A 14258-nucleotide genomic window follows, 5' to 3' on the forward strand; every position below is an offset into this window, starting at 1 on the left:
TTAGGTTTCCACCATCTTTTGCTGTAGGGGGCTAAACAATTTGTATTTAGAAAACTAGATGTTCCATTTGCTCGGAGTAAACTGGAATCAGACTCCAGAAGAGTCTTTCTTTTCTTTAAAAATCACAATTATTACACTGAATAAAAATTAAAACTGTGGAATTCTTCATGATACTGTCCAAAATGTACTATATGATTTTAGATGACAACCTATTATTCACAGGTAATGCACATAAATACAACACACCTCCTAAAGCTCTGAATTAAAATAGTTACAGAAACAGAATTGACACTGGCCTGTTGGTTCCTTTTTGAATGGATTAATATGTTTGCACATTAAGTGCCTTCTAATCATAATGTTCAGCAAAAAAAAAAAAAAAGCAGAAATACTATCTTATAATTAAAAAACCTTTATCCTCCATTATCCTGATAACAAGTGTACTATTTTTTTAGTGCAAAATTGTAATAAGTATTATTTGAAGTTTGGGAATACTCCTAGAAAGCTGTGATTCACACTATCTGGAAGAAAAAGCTTCCCCATAGGGATATCCCATCTGTATATAGTGTCCAGAATAACACACACACAAATGCTAAAGAATGAAATTTGGTATGCTCAGTTTTACCTGAGTTGGTGATTTTTTGTCCTGTAGGTTTGGCCGCACACTTCTAAAACCTTTTGCTGTAAGAGATGAACTGCTAATGTCCCCATTCAGTGTCTCTCTGCTTCCATCATTGTAAGCTCTCCAAGCTTTTGTGAGAAAAAAAAAAAATAAATCACATTTTTTTTTTGATGATTACTAGATCCAGATATTGCAATCATCACAACAAACCAACTGTATGCAAACATGGAAATATTTCTTTATTACACAACTGACACTACTGCTGATATTTCCGTGGATGTTTTAAGAATAGGGCTGAAGCTGTAACTTTGCTAATTTTTGTATCTTATTTACATCAGTACTGTTCATAGCAGTTTGTTAGCTTCCTACAAAGTTCTTATATGCTGTAGATCTTCAGCTTAGGAGTCCTTTTGAGTTCTTGGTGGTTTATCCCTAGTATAAAGCAGACTGAAATACTCTTTCAGGTTAGGTTCTTTATCTTCACAGCTAGATTTCAAAAAACATCCCAGCTCAGAAAAGTCACTACCTGATCATTTGCTCCAATCTTCTTTTCAAATCTGAACACCACCTCAATTTTCCAAAGCATATTTTGTCTTTATTATAAGAGCTAAACATCCAAAAGGACACTGTCCAAATACATGGAAGATACTACACTACCTCAACAAGTTACAGATATGAAGACAAAATATTGAAGAGGCTGGGATAAGTAACACATTGTGTGAGTAGGCTGCTAAGTGGGGTGAGTGGAACTTGTAATCCTAAGTAAGAGACTAAAAATGATATAACAAGTCCCACTGAAGCTGAAGGTGACAAATTAGCAGTCTGTGTGCTCCCACGCAACCCGTTTTCTGACAACATATACTGTTATAGAAAATACTGCTTCCCAAGTAAGACTTTAATTTGAGGTCTTAACCAACCATTATTACTACAAATTCAATGGCACTTTTCTTAATGATTCTATATATATGAAGTGGTGAAATCAAAGGAAGGAAAATTGTTATATTTCATCCTGTTAACATGATATTACAGTGATTCATAAATACCATTGTTTTATTTACCTGAATCTGGAGACTGAGAATCAGATCCTAAAATCAAGAAAGAACAAATATTAGTTTGTGTTATAAATGCTTGGAGTGTCTTAATGTGCAGCTAAGCTCATAGAGTTAATTTTATAAGTTATGTTTAAAAAAAAAAACAACACAGTGACTCAGTAATCAATGATGCCAAGAGAGATATGTATGCTTCTATTAATTGGTCTGTTGCCATGACTCTTCAGATAAAAGTATTGAATTAAATGGCATCATAGTGATCTAGTGAACACATTGAGATCAGATCAGAAAAACAGCAAAACATCTGGTCCATACTGCTACACCAGTTCATTTAAATAATTAAGCTGCTGATCCAATCAGTAAACAATCATTATGAATACAAAGTTTTATTTTAAGGAACTTGCTGAGAATTATGTATTTATATTTATATATTAATTTTTACTGTCTGCAATAGATGCAGTTAGCAAAAGGATCTGCCTATAAAAACAAATAGCATATGTGAGTCTTTCTGATGCTGCCTATGGGAAAAACGTAGCTATGGTCCCACCCCTCCCTCACCTCACAGCTCCAGCTGTCTATATAGATGCATTCTTATAAACATTTCATCACCTCGTTTCCTTTCTATTAAGGCCAAGTGTCTATCAGAAGTATGGGAGTATTTGCAATTGTATAAACAAATCTTGCTTAAGAAATAGTACTTGAAAGTCTCTAAACAGCTAGTTTTGAAAATTAGGAATAAAACCTCTCTAGTAATTTTTTTTTTCTCATGACACAGTTTAGAAACTCTGTAAAGTATGCAGGTATTCTTTTGCTCAGTTATCTGAATTCCTTTCTTAATTATGCCTCAAAATAGTACACTATATATAACTAATGTTTACTGTAGAAGTTCTACAGTGTGTTAAAAGTTATTAATTAACTACTGCTATTTCAGACAGCCAATAATACATATTTGCTATCTTTTTTTTTTTTTTCAGTATATACTGAGGTCTACTACCATTTAGAATCTTGATATCAGAAGAAATAGCATTCTTTTAAGATCAACTGAAAAGTTTTAATTCAAAACTAAGAAAGATGTCTACAGGTTGTCAGGATTTTTTTTTTTTTACCCCCCACCAGAATGCATGAAACTTTCTTCACTACTTCAAAACAAATCACTAATGGACACATACATACTGCCAGCACATGGTAGATCAGAAATTCTGGTGTTTTCTTGGATTATTTAGAGATATAATAGTGTTTTTTCCCCTCTGAACAAACTAACGTTTTTACCTCTCCAAACAAATTGAAAATAATTTTCATGTACAATAATCTAGCCCCAGTAGGACTACAGAACTAAGAGCACTCATCATTAGTTTTGAGTGCAATAACACAACACATTACAAGGCTTGTACATGCTGAAATAAAAAATTCATAGAAAGACTGCTAAGAAATAGAAACGTAATGCTTTCTTGAATTATTATGCAAGCAGTAATCCCTATGACTGTTCTACTACCCTTACTTACAAAGAGCAGTATCCAAATTTTTAATTTGTTTCAGAAATTCAAACAGAGTTCTTATTCCTGGGATTAGCCTTACATTATAAAAAACATACAAAACAAAGACGTTACATCGCAACTCCTTTCTGGCTCTCTGAAATTTATGCTCATTGAACTTTATTATTATATTCAGTGTAAACACTTAATGTTTATATTGGAAAGAATTAGCCTACAACACTTGAGATTCTTTATGGATTTTTACTTACAACTACTTAATTCACGTTTGAATCTGGACAGCTGACACCCATTAAGATTTCATCTTGTGAAATCAGACAGAAGAATGCTAAGCAGCAGCTCTCCCTACTGAATGCTCTCTATGGTTTTATTGTTCCACACATTTTTAGGAAAACATTTCATAAATGTTTTTAAATTATTCTGGCTTCTGATGATCATTGTACCATTGCATACAGATTCTTTTAGGAGCAGTTCTAAAGCCACTTGTAATAAACACCCTCTCTTCATGCTGTATTATTCTGTAAAACAATGGGGGACATGAAACCCAAATTCTGTTTTATGTACCAAAGGCAAAGTTAATTAAAAAAAAAAAAAAGAAGCTTCTTCGTAAGTCTTTCTATCTTTTTCCATCAATGACTACAGAATACAGGCAGAAAGAAATAAGAACTACTTTCTAAAGAGCACTGTAGAACTAAGGAAAATATCTGTCAGTAGAATAGAAAATATGGTTACCTTTCCCCTCCTGCAGAGTGATATTGTAGACAAATATAATGCTACAGAATGCCATTCATGAGCAGTATCTTACTGTTAGTTGTTATACCTGAAGCCAGTAGGTTTGGAGAGCTCTGAACCCTCTTCACAGCTGTTAATGTGACAGACATTGCAGCACGTTTGCGAGCACACCCACCGCTATCTGGAAGCACAAAACAATACAGACACCAGCCCCAGACAAAGGAAGCAAGCACATGCAACACATCACAGTGTGAGATACGCCAAACATACAAGAAAATAAACATGCAATTAGAGAAATGCTGCAGGTACATATAAATTCATGAGTTCCACAGATTAGCAGAATACATAAACTTTCACAAGCTTTAAGAAACAATAAACCTCATACAAACTAAAAAAGCAAATATCTAATACTAAATTCACTGTAGAAATACATATGTCCAGTTGCCTAGAAAACTGCTTAATTATACCCAATAATTGAAAAAATAAACAAGTAATCAAGATAAAGGATTAAGCATTCCAGAGTAATCTGCACTGTAAAATAATTTCGTTGTATGCATTAGAAAGACACCATTCAAACTAAGCCTATGTTGATTAGCTGACAAAGTACTTCTGTATGGTCCTTCAGACACTCTAAACACAAGAAACAAACTAATTAAGGATGGCATGCATTACTTTGATTCAGAGAGAACGTCCCTGGTTTTTTCCTTTTTTTTTTTTTTAATTTTTTTTGTTTGTTTGCTTTAAATTTAATGGAAGATAAACACATGCATGTCTAGAACCAAACTATACTTCAAGGGAAAGACTTGAAATCTAAATCTAAAATATGTCTGAACAACTAGCAGTATGAAAAACCTTTCTTCTGGAACTGGATCTCCTTTTTTTCTTTCCTCCCTCATTTGGGCTATCATTCTGTCTTTAGCAGAACTTTGTTTTATAAGGAGGAGGCTTTCCTACAACGTGCTTTTTAGAAACTATCATAATTATCAAAGTTAGTAAATATCCTTCCTGATAATTTATCCAGAATATTTTTCTGCACTCAATGTAAAAATTATATTTAAGAGAGACCTGCAACCTATTAGTGGAAAGGATTTCCTATAATGGTAATTTGAGCCACAGAGAAGACATCTTAAACCAATCTCCCAGAGAAGTGAGCTGCAGGCATTCCCTTGCTCATTCCAACATTCCCCCAAAATAGCAAGGATACACATTAAGCAGTTGTTAATGCAGACAAACATCTGAGTCACTGCCCCAGGTGTAAGGGGTTCTAAAGAGCCACTGTTAGCTCCAAGTCCAGAGGCAAAGGGCCAGATGGTTTTAGTCAGCAACAGCCTCATGCATTACATTAACTGATATTAATTATTGGTACTAGACTTGGGAAACAGAAATTGGTTATCAAATTTGTTTTAATTTGCTTACATAAACATAGCATGGCAATGGTAACAAAAATCACATTTTCCGTTCTTGTATCATTCTTCCCACTAACATAAAATGGAAATAATTCCAGGGAGACTTGACAATCTGCTGATACTGACTTTTTGTTTTTATCTGAATATGGGCAGACTTCAGCAACACATTTATTTCATTAATACAAGCTGCCACTTTTAAATTCAAACTAATGTTTTATTTGTACTTTTCAAGAGCTACCTTTTTGATTTTCAGCATAGAAAAGCTAAGATAGGAGAAAAGGAGGAGGAGACCAAATACAAATATTTAATCAACATAACTTCCACGAATTCTGCTTCAAATTCATTTCTAATGTAACTGAATGGAGTCACAATTCTGTATTAGTAGACACATTATCTAGCAAAAGATTTGACAGCTTCACGCAAGATAGATAAAACAGGCTTTGCAATAGACTATATGCATATTCATACACCATTTACCTCTCTATATAGAAGCCACCCCTCCAAATCTGTACCTGCTATAACATTCTCAGTATGTACACAATAGTGGCAGAGTTGCTTTGCACTCAGGTGAGATACAAACACACAAACACACTGCCTTCAGTTGTGCAATATATGTGATCAAACATGAATGATTATGGACAAGTACATATTTATGCCTTATGGATTCCTTCTTCCTATCTTTGTCCAGGCCAAGCTCCCATAAATCAAGGGCATCTGAATGAAGATCAGAAGAATCTGTGTGTTACCGCAAAAGGTCCAGATCTGCATGGCCTTATACAGCTGAACTTTGAGAAGCTTATTTCAGCCTGTACTCCTTTTTCATAATTCCACCAAATTTCCAGCAAATGCTAACTTAATTTACACTGATTCCTGAAGTCTGAATAACACCAAAAAGCTCTAAGTCTAGAGAACAGAGAATTCCAAAACAGTGCAGGAGACTGAACCATTTTCTCACTTCATCTGCAAAATATAAGCAATTAATATTGCAAAGCTGCTATTCAATGAATAAATGAAGACGAAATCAATAAGAAATGCCTACACGCATAAAAAAATGTGTGTGCATATGTATACAATCTGCTTCTGACATTAGAAATCCTTCTGGTCTGAGAGCCATAGCATCCTAGGGATTGTTTTAATGTTTAACCATAAGCAACTTGAATCAATTCTGCAAGCAGAAATAGACTTGAAGTTGGGCAACAGTTCGCAATCAAAAACACTGCTCAAAATGTCCAGCTCAAATTAGGCCCAACAGTGCTTGATATTCTCTTGCATGTTCTCCATACTCACATCAAACCAGGAAAAGACAAACAAGCATCCTCAGCAGGTACTGCAGAAAAGGAGGAGAAAACAGTGGTAGGAGGTATCTGGTGAGGCATGTTTCTGCTAGTATCTTTTAGAGCAAAAAAACACGTAGCGATGAACTCCTGAATACTATGATCAGTTTTGCATGTTTATCTCTGAAGAGAGAAAAAGAAAGAGCCCCACACTGACAGGAAGTGACAAGCAGCTTACCCTACAGCTAGTAGTACGTGCATATTTGCATACGTACCAGAACACTCCACAGCTTTGCTCTGCATGCTCTCTTTAATTAGTTCACCATCCAGTTCCTTTTGCTTTGACGAATTCTTTCTCCTCTTCTATTCTTTTCCACTTTTCTCCATTCTTCCCCTTTCCTCTCTTTTGTTTTCTGTTTCTTCCTACAAATAACTGAATTTTAAGTCCTGTGCAATCCTCAGCTGCCTCTTCCCCTGCACCCCATAATGATTCCCATACCCTGCAGCACACCCCTCCTTACTTCAGAACTGATCTGGAGTGCTGCTCTCAGTGCTTTGTATTGATGTGCTCCAAGCCTAGACCCCAGGGCTGAGGCCCTCATGGCGCAGGCTTAAAAGGGGTCCAGACACTGTGCTTGTTCTCAGAAGTCCTTGATCTGGGGTACTGCCTGCCTGCTCATCTAGGCTTGTGGAAATGTACCACTGACAGCTCCTGCAAAGCGGCTGGGAGTAGCCTGGCAAGTAATTATTTGGGCTTCTCTTCCTGCTGTCATCTGCCTGAACTCCTCTGTGGGTTCTAAGCTGAGCTACTACTACAGAACCTAACAGTGACTACTCAGGGTCATCTACTATTACTTGGCTCTTTCATACTGCTAAATTGCAGCAGATAATGATTTTAAAAATTATAATGTTGTAGGAGAACATTTGAACAATCAAGCTGTATATTTGTTTTAGTGATCCCAAAACAGCTTCTATTAGCTTGTAGCTTCTAATAGTCTATTCAGGAACTCTCCAGGGACCTGAGAATTTCTATTTTTGTCTCTCAGAGAATTTAAGATGTTAGTGTATGTGATGACTTGCACTAATAATTTTAACAATCAGAAAATACTTGTGGGTTTTCAGAACTGCAGACTTTTTTACTCTCAGCTGCTCTTTATGTGCCTCATTTATTTGAAACAGGCAACTTTAAAATTAGATGCATTTATTGAGCATTATCTGTGTGAAACACAGCCAAAACTTTTTTGGATCACTAAGAATCTGTTTTAGTGTATTAGCTTGCATTCATTCATAATCCCTCAGTGAAATTTCCTCTCCCCCAACAACAACCTCACACACCTGATACAAGCAACAAGCACTTTTATCCTGTGCTGCAATCTGAAGTGAACTTCACTGGGGCTTACATTTTCCAGGTCTTAGTTTCTCAAAATGCCTCACCAAGATAATGATGGTCACCAAATCTGCAATACTTGAAGGCTTGTTGATGAAAATACCTCTATACAGTTCAAAATATCATTCAGTTGATGACTGCATAGTCTGGGTTTAAAAAGGTAATACAAAGGCACACATTCTACTAGACTACTATTTTTGTTAACTTACAGCAAAATTAGAACACCAAAATCAACTACAAATTAAGGTGCCTTCAGTACTTCTGAAACCTTCTCTATATCTAATGTCTGTGCCCTTGTGTTTGCAAATACATTTCACTGCATTTAGCTGCTGAGTATTTCTTCCTAACATGTGGTACAGAATCAACATCAAGCACTGAAACATCCCTCCCATATATGGTAGAGTAATGAAAACCAAAGCTCTTCAAAACATTTTCTCTGTAGACAAAAATATCTTCTACAGAGTTCGCTGAGACAGACTGCCAAGCCTGCAGCCACAGGGAATGCTGGGTTAGAGCAGCCCAGTCCAAGCAGTACATCAGCTTTTTAAAGCTGCACATAGACCAGGTCTGTTTGCTTTGCCATTTGAACAACTACTTGCACTAAACTCAAGAGAAAATTTATCTGCTGAAATAATTAATCGTAATCCTAGTTTAAAACAAAATAGTGGCAAATTCACAGTAAACCAAAAACCTCCAGTTTTGTCATACAAGAATTTCTATTATAAAGCAGTGAAATAGCAAAAAAATTAAAGGAACTTCTGCATTCTTTTAATGCCCTAAGACAGGTGACTGTGCCAAACATCCTCAGTCTCAGCCACTTAGTAAAGCAATGCTTCACCAACAGTAGTGTAAGAAGTTCACTTCTATGTCCTACTCATGGGAGTTTTTCTTACAGTCAAGAAGTGACATACATCAATAGAACTGATATGAAATGCTGCTTTTTTTTTTTTTTGCCAATACTTCCTTTTAGTACAGCTTGCAATGTGCACATCCATAAGATGAAAAATGTTTTCACTACTTAAGAGCACAGTAGATTAAAGTCCAACTTACAGTCATGATGTCTTTAAGAAACTATGCAAGATTTCAAGTATAGTTGGGTCTTTAAGTGGATTTTCAAGTATCCTATGTGATCAGAAGAGTCAATCCATAATAGATGTCATTCAGACATATAGATGATTAAAATCTTTATGTCTGTTCCTCTTCAGAGTTTCAGACTAACTTGAGAAACTTTAGTGCAGTGCAGAACAAAACCACCCTTCAGAGCTGCAGTAACACAAACTGGTAATTTTCATCTCTGACACAAGCCACACTTTTCAAAAGTAGAAGCTATAAAATGACATCTATTATGTTTTAACCCATATGATTACAGTGTACAGTGTAATCACTCAAACAGATGATGCTTAGCTGACTTACTTCTGAAATTACAGTTCTGTGTAGCAAGCAGTACTTCACTATTACATTCATTATACAGACTGACATGTTTAGGAAGGAAATCTTGTAAAAAAAAATGCAAAATGGTGAGACAAATTTCCATAAATGAAATCCTTATCAAGACTTAGTGCTACTCCCTCTCCGTCACCCACTGACGGAGGTCTGCAAGACATTTCAGAACAACCAAAAAATACCCCACCTCAACTGAGAAACTTTGCTTTTCCTAATAAAAATAGTTGCAAATATAGCAGTTTCATCACAATACATTTTAATTTTGTCTTACACAATATATTTTAACTTTGTCTTAAAAAAAACCCTTTTGAGAACCTCATGAATTCCAATCACTGACTGAGAGAATCAGAGGCCAGGAAGCTCTTCAATACAGGAGCCTAGAAAATAACAGCAAGCTATAGCATGGAAACATTAATCCCTTGGATTTAGAGCATGCTGCTGAAAGATCTACACTGGTTTCACAGGCAGCTCAGGACCTCTAGCCCCAAGCATGAGATTTTCCTTATTTCAAATTTTCAGTGCAGCACTGTGATCAATAATAAAAGTAATTGGTCTGCAGAGAATGAGTATTTCTCTTCCTGTGCCACAGATAATATGCAAAGCAGATAGTTTATCTGTAGAGGGTAAAGAAGTGACGGCAGCTGTAAATTTTACACCTGGCATGAGGATTTCACTGGTCTGCTTACTAGCGGGCTGTTCCCACTTCTAGCAAAACCATTAGAATTATCTATTGACTTAAATGATTCAGGAACAAGTCAGGAGTATTTTACAGATCATAACATAAAGATATATACTGCTGAGTAATTTGTGTGGTCAGTAGATCTATCAATGTAACTTGAGAGAAAACGTAAATCTTCAAGTACAAAATAGTTATCCTCATCTGATTATGCAAACGCAGCCAATACAAATATTTATGTCTTTTAATTTACTGACAATAAAGAATGGAAACAAAACATTTTTAAGGCATGATAGGAAAATGTGATACTGATACTTTAGCATCAATTTTCCACAGCCTTTATGTCCCAGTATTACACACATTTGCAGAAAAGCATATGTATACAAAACTGAAAGAAGTAACATAAGCACAGAAAGCTAAACATGCATGTATGTTTTATATATCCATATATATCCATACATACAAAACCAAGTATGTAAAATTCATATATGGAATAGAAATCCATATAAACAGACATACTACTAAAATACTTTGCTTTGTTTAAATTCAACACCAACTAACATGAACTTTTAAATAAATCTGGGATTTTCTCTGCCTTCTAAACAACATATAGTTGTACACTTAGTTGTAAGTAAAGAAAAATCTCACATAAGCAGCATACCTGTGTTCATTCTGACACTGATGGATTTGCTATAAAAGTCTTCAGATTTCCTGTGAAGAATAAAATGATCTATTAATTTGCACAAGACATGAATATGTGGCACAAAATGGCAGCACGACTTCTCAGGGAAGTGGAGAATCAACATGATATAAACAACAGTCCTATTTTAATGTGGCTTTAATTAAATTGGCACTGCATGTTCTTCCAAAGTTAAAGATGAGCTGGTGCTTCCATTATAAGCTACTCTATTTGTAAGCGTTTAGTATCTCTCTGGTAAACATTTGGTCTGGGATAAAAATGTAGTGATTGATTTTTGGTCCTGAAACTATAAACTAAAGAAGACCAGTTTAAGAACATGTTTAAAGTCTGCTGATAAGTCTTATTCACTCTTCTGCATGAGCAAAGATACAAAGCATAGGCCTCGTCAGATTTTTTTGAAGCAATCAAAGTTATTAGATCTTTCCTCAAATGTTTCCGAGAAGAAGATGTGTCTGTTTTCATCCAGTGATTTAACATTTCTCTACAGACAACACTAACTTTCTTAATGCTGCTCACTGCATTGCTTTGCAGGATATGATTTGGCATCCATAGAAACCCATTTCAGATGACCCACTGGAGTCAACAGATAGGAAATGAAGTTGTTATATATTTGGTTTCCAAGCTCAGCAATGTGCTTTTTAAATGTAGCAATGTGCATGAAAATAATGTATGCAGAAGCTGTATCACTTATTTAGGCATCTCGATTCCATACAGTACTTACAAACTAACAAGAACAGAAAAAAACAATGAGAAAACCCACAACTGCAGAAAAAAGAGGACACCCTACATTAACAGGGCACTTCAACCTACTGGTGTAAGTCACAGCACCAACCGGAACAGTATTTTCCATCTCCTGACAGTTTATGTTTCAAATTTATCTGAGGTTCAGGAACTTTAATAACTTCTTTTCTCAGCCTCTTTAAGGTACTGCAGTAGCATAAAAGGATGACAAAGAGAAATGCAGAACTGGTTTTAAAGAATATCCCATTCTTATCACAGATAAGAACCACAGAGACTGCTGTGCAGTCATCAGTCTCAACTGTGTTTTACATACATGCTGCCCACTATAATTTACTTCAGTAAATTATAGAGAAACACTGAAGGACAAAAAAGTATGAGTTGAAAACAATTATTCTCCCTGTGTGCTGTCCCCATCAAGTTCAGGGTAAAGCAAATGGAAAATCATAGTTTTTAACAGCTTTGCTAAGTAAAAGCATACAAAATGTAAAAGACTCAATGATGTTGGAACAGGGACCCTTTTTTTAATGGAAGATTTGAGATAGCTAATATTTAATAAAATTTAACAGTGACAAAAAATCAAAATAGAATTTGAGCTCAGCTCAACAGGTGGACTGAATTACCTGTACCTCTGAACTGACAATAAAATTACCATATTCTCTTGTATTCGTAATGAAGCCAGATTCTACACTGCTGGTAAGCAATTCTTCATGCTAAAGCATGTGAAGAAACTATCTGAACTCTGCTGCTATCATCCAAAGTTAGTTTTTGACAGAGCATGTATGACAAATAAATAATAATAAAAAAAATTAAAAAACCAACCTTAATACTTAATACTTAAATACTATGGAAACAGTTATCTGGCAATGAATGAAGTTTAAATCACATTCTATTCTGCAGCTATCAGAAAATGGTCTGAAAAATTCTAGAAGAGCTTTAAAAATTAAGGCAAATAATCTCTTTTTTTTCTTTTTTTGGATAAATAATCTTTGACTGGCACTTTGGATTTACATAACAGCAGCCGAATATTTTTAAAGCCCCAATTTCTTACAACATTTTTGGGCTGCTAGAAGAGATACCATTTTCAAGCCTTCTTTTAGCCTGGAACTGAATCACTGATGGTACTGCAAACAAGCAGCGAAATGCAACATGATATTTATTTTCAGACCCAACAAGTACAGAAATCTTGGAAGACTGTGATGCCAAAGTGATTTTTAGCAGGTGGCTTCGATATATTTACAGTGAGGATTGCTTAACTCTTACTGAAGTTCTAAAACACTACACTCAGTTTTAGCACTTAACCTTTGTCCTCTTAAGACTTTTTCTATCCTGATTACACTGGATGACTGACTCACAGTGAAGGATTCCAATACAAATCATTCACATTTCCACATTAATCTAATTTTTCCTATAGAAAAAAAAAACCCACAACCTTGTATACCCAAAAAGTATGCATGCAAAGAAGGTTATATAAATTGAACTGACACAAACAGCAGGCTTTGCAGTTTAACAAACTGCCATTGCTCACTTAAAATTATTTGGAATTTTCTGTTAGTAGAGAGCAAAAGGAGTGTCCAAATACTTAATGGTACTGCAGTAAGATTCAAATGAATGCAGAGAAATTAACAGCCAGATGTACAAAGGCAATGGACTTAAAAATAAAAATTTGCCTGAAAGACCATTAAGATTCTTACTTCAAGAAATTGGTGGAGGAGGGGAAGCAAAGGGATTTGTTTTGCATTACTGTTCCTACTTTGCCTCCTGAAAATTGCTTGGGGTACGTGGGCTTGCAGAAAGCTTTAATCTGAGTGATGTAATGAATATTCCTCTGGAAGTATCAGACAGTCTTCATTACCAAAAGGAGTCTCACAATTAACTAAGGTATTCAGCTCTTGGATGCTAAAACAGAAGAAATGCTCATAAATATAGTGCAGACACAAAGTTCTACTGGAACATATCAATTTACAAAATCAACAACTGTTGATTTAGCCACCAAGGTCAGGTAGGTCTTCTACCAAATTCATACCTAATCTTAGATGATAAGATAAAGGAACACCAAGTTAGCCAAAGTGGCAAGGGGAAATTTTCCACTGAGAAAAGTTGTGCATATTCCACCCATGGAGGTATTCAAGTTTGAAAGGGGCACTGGGCAGCCTGATCCAGTATTGTACTTAGTATTTGGCAACCATGCCTGCAGCAGGTGGATTGACGCTAGATGATCTTGGAGGTCCCTTCCAGCCCAAGCCATTCTATGACAGTGTTAATGCACAGAAATGGGTTAACATGAATACAGTTAACTTGAATACAGCTGCAGTTTCCACTGCTTTAGTTTCACTAAAGACATAAGATACACTGCTGTATTATTTCTTGATAACACCACAAAGATTATTTCAGCTCAGCAATACTTGGCACTGTGAAAGGTTACTAAGAACATTTGTGGGAATATCACTGACACCAGCTCTGTTCTCCCCAAGAAACCTTGCAGCTAGTTGTGTTTGATTCTGTTCCTGATAAGTTATGAAGTGCGGGGTGCTGCGAGGAGCCATTCTGTCACACCCCTTCTGTTCCACATTTCTGTGCAGCTATAAAAAGAGTTAGTGAGAAGTCAAGAAAAGTTTCTCCACCTTCAAGAGCACAAGATACATCTCTACTGTTTGAGGCTCAATTCCATTATTGATAACATGTTAGGGCACTTACAGGTGCAACTGTATCATCCACCCAAGCATCAGCTAACCAAATGTGAG

The 14258-nt window shown here is 35.7% G+C and overlaps 1 protein-coding gene across 34 annotated transcripts in view; it reads right to left on the bottom strand.

Annotated features, from left to right (window-relative positions):
- The window catches only part of SORBS2 (sorbin and SH3 domain containing 2), a 153224-nt gene that overhangs the window by 71492 nt on the left and 67474 nt on the right, over positions 1-14258 (bottom strand). For 28 of the 34 annotated variants that reach the window (XM_085222981.1, XM_085222997.1, XM_085222992.1 and 25 more), the window contains 4 exons: positions 10738-10787; positions 3979-4071; positions 1678-1704; positions 623-747 (listed from right to left, as the gene is read on the bottom strand). In XM_085222981.1, the coding sequence (XP_085079107.1) occupies positions 623-747; positions 1678-1704; positions 3979-4071; positions 10738-10747 (255 nt within the window). In that variant the 5' untranslated portion in view covers positions 10748-10787. Of the gene's footprint in view, positions 1-622; positions 748-1677; positions 1705-3978; positions 4072-10737; positions 10788-14258 lie in introns of those variants that run through there. The other 6 variants (XM_085223005.1, XM_085223004.1, XM_085222999.1 and 3 more) reach the window with 1 other exon arrangement.

Source organism: Meleagris gallopavo, chromosome 4 (assembly GCF_905368555.1).
Source record: "Meleagris gallopavo chromosome 4, MGAL_WU_HG_1.1, whole genome shotgun sequence".
NCBI classification, from domain to species: Eukaryota; Metazoa; Chordata; class Aves; order Galliformes; family Phasianidae; genus Meleagris; species Meleagris gallopavo.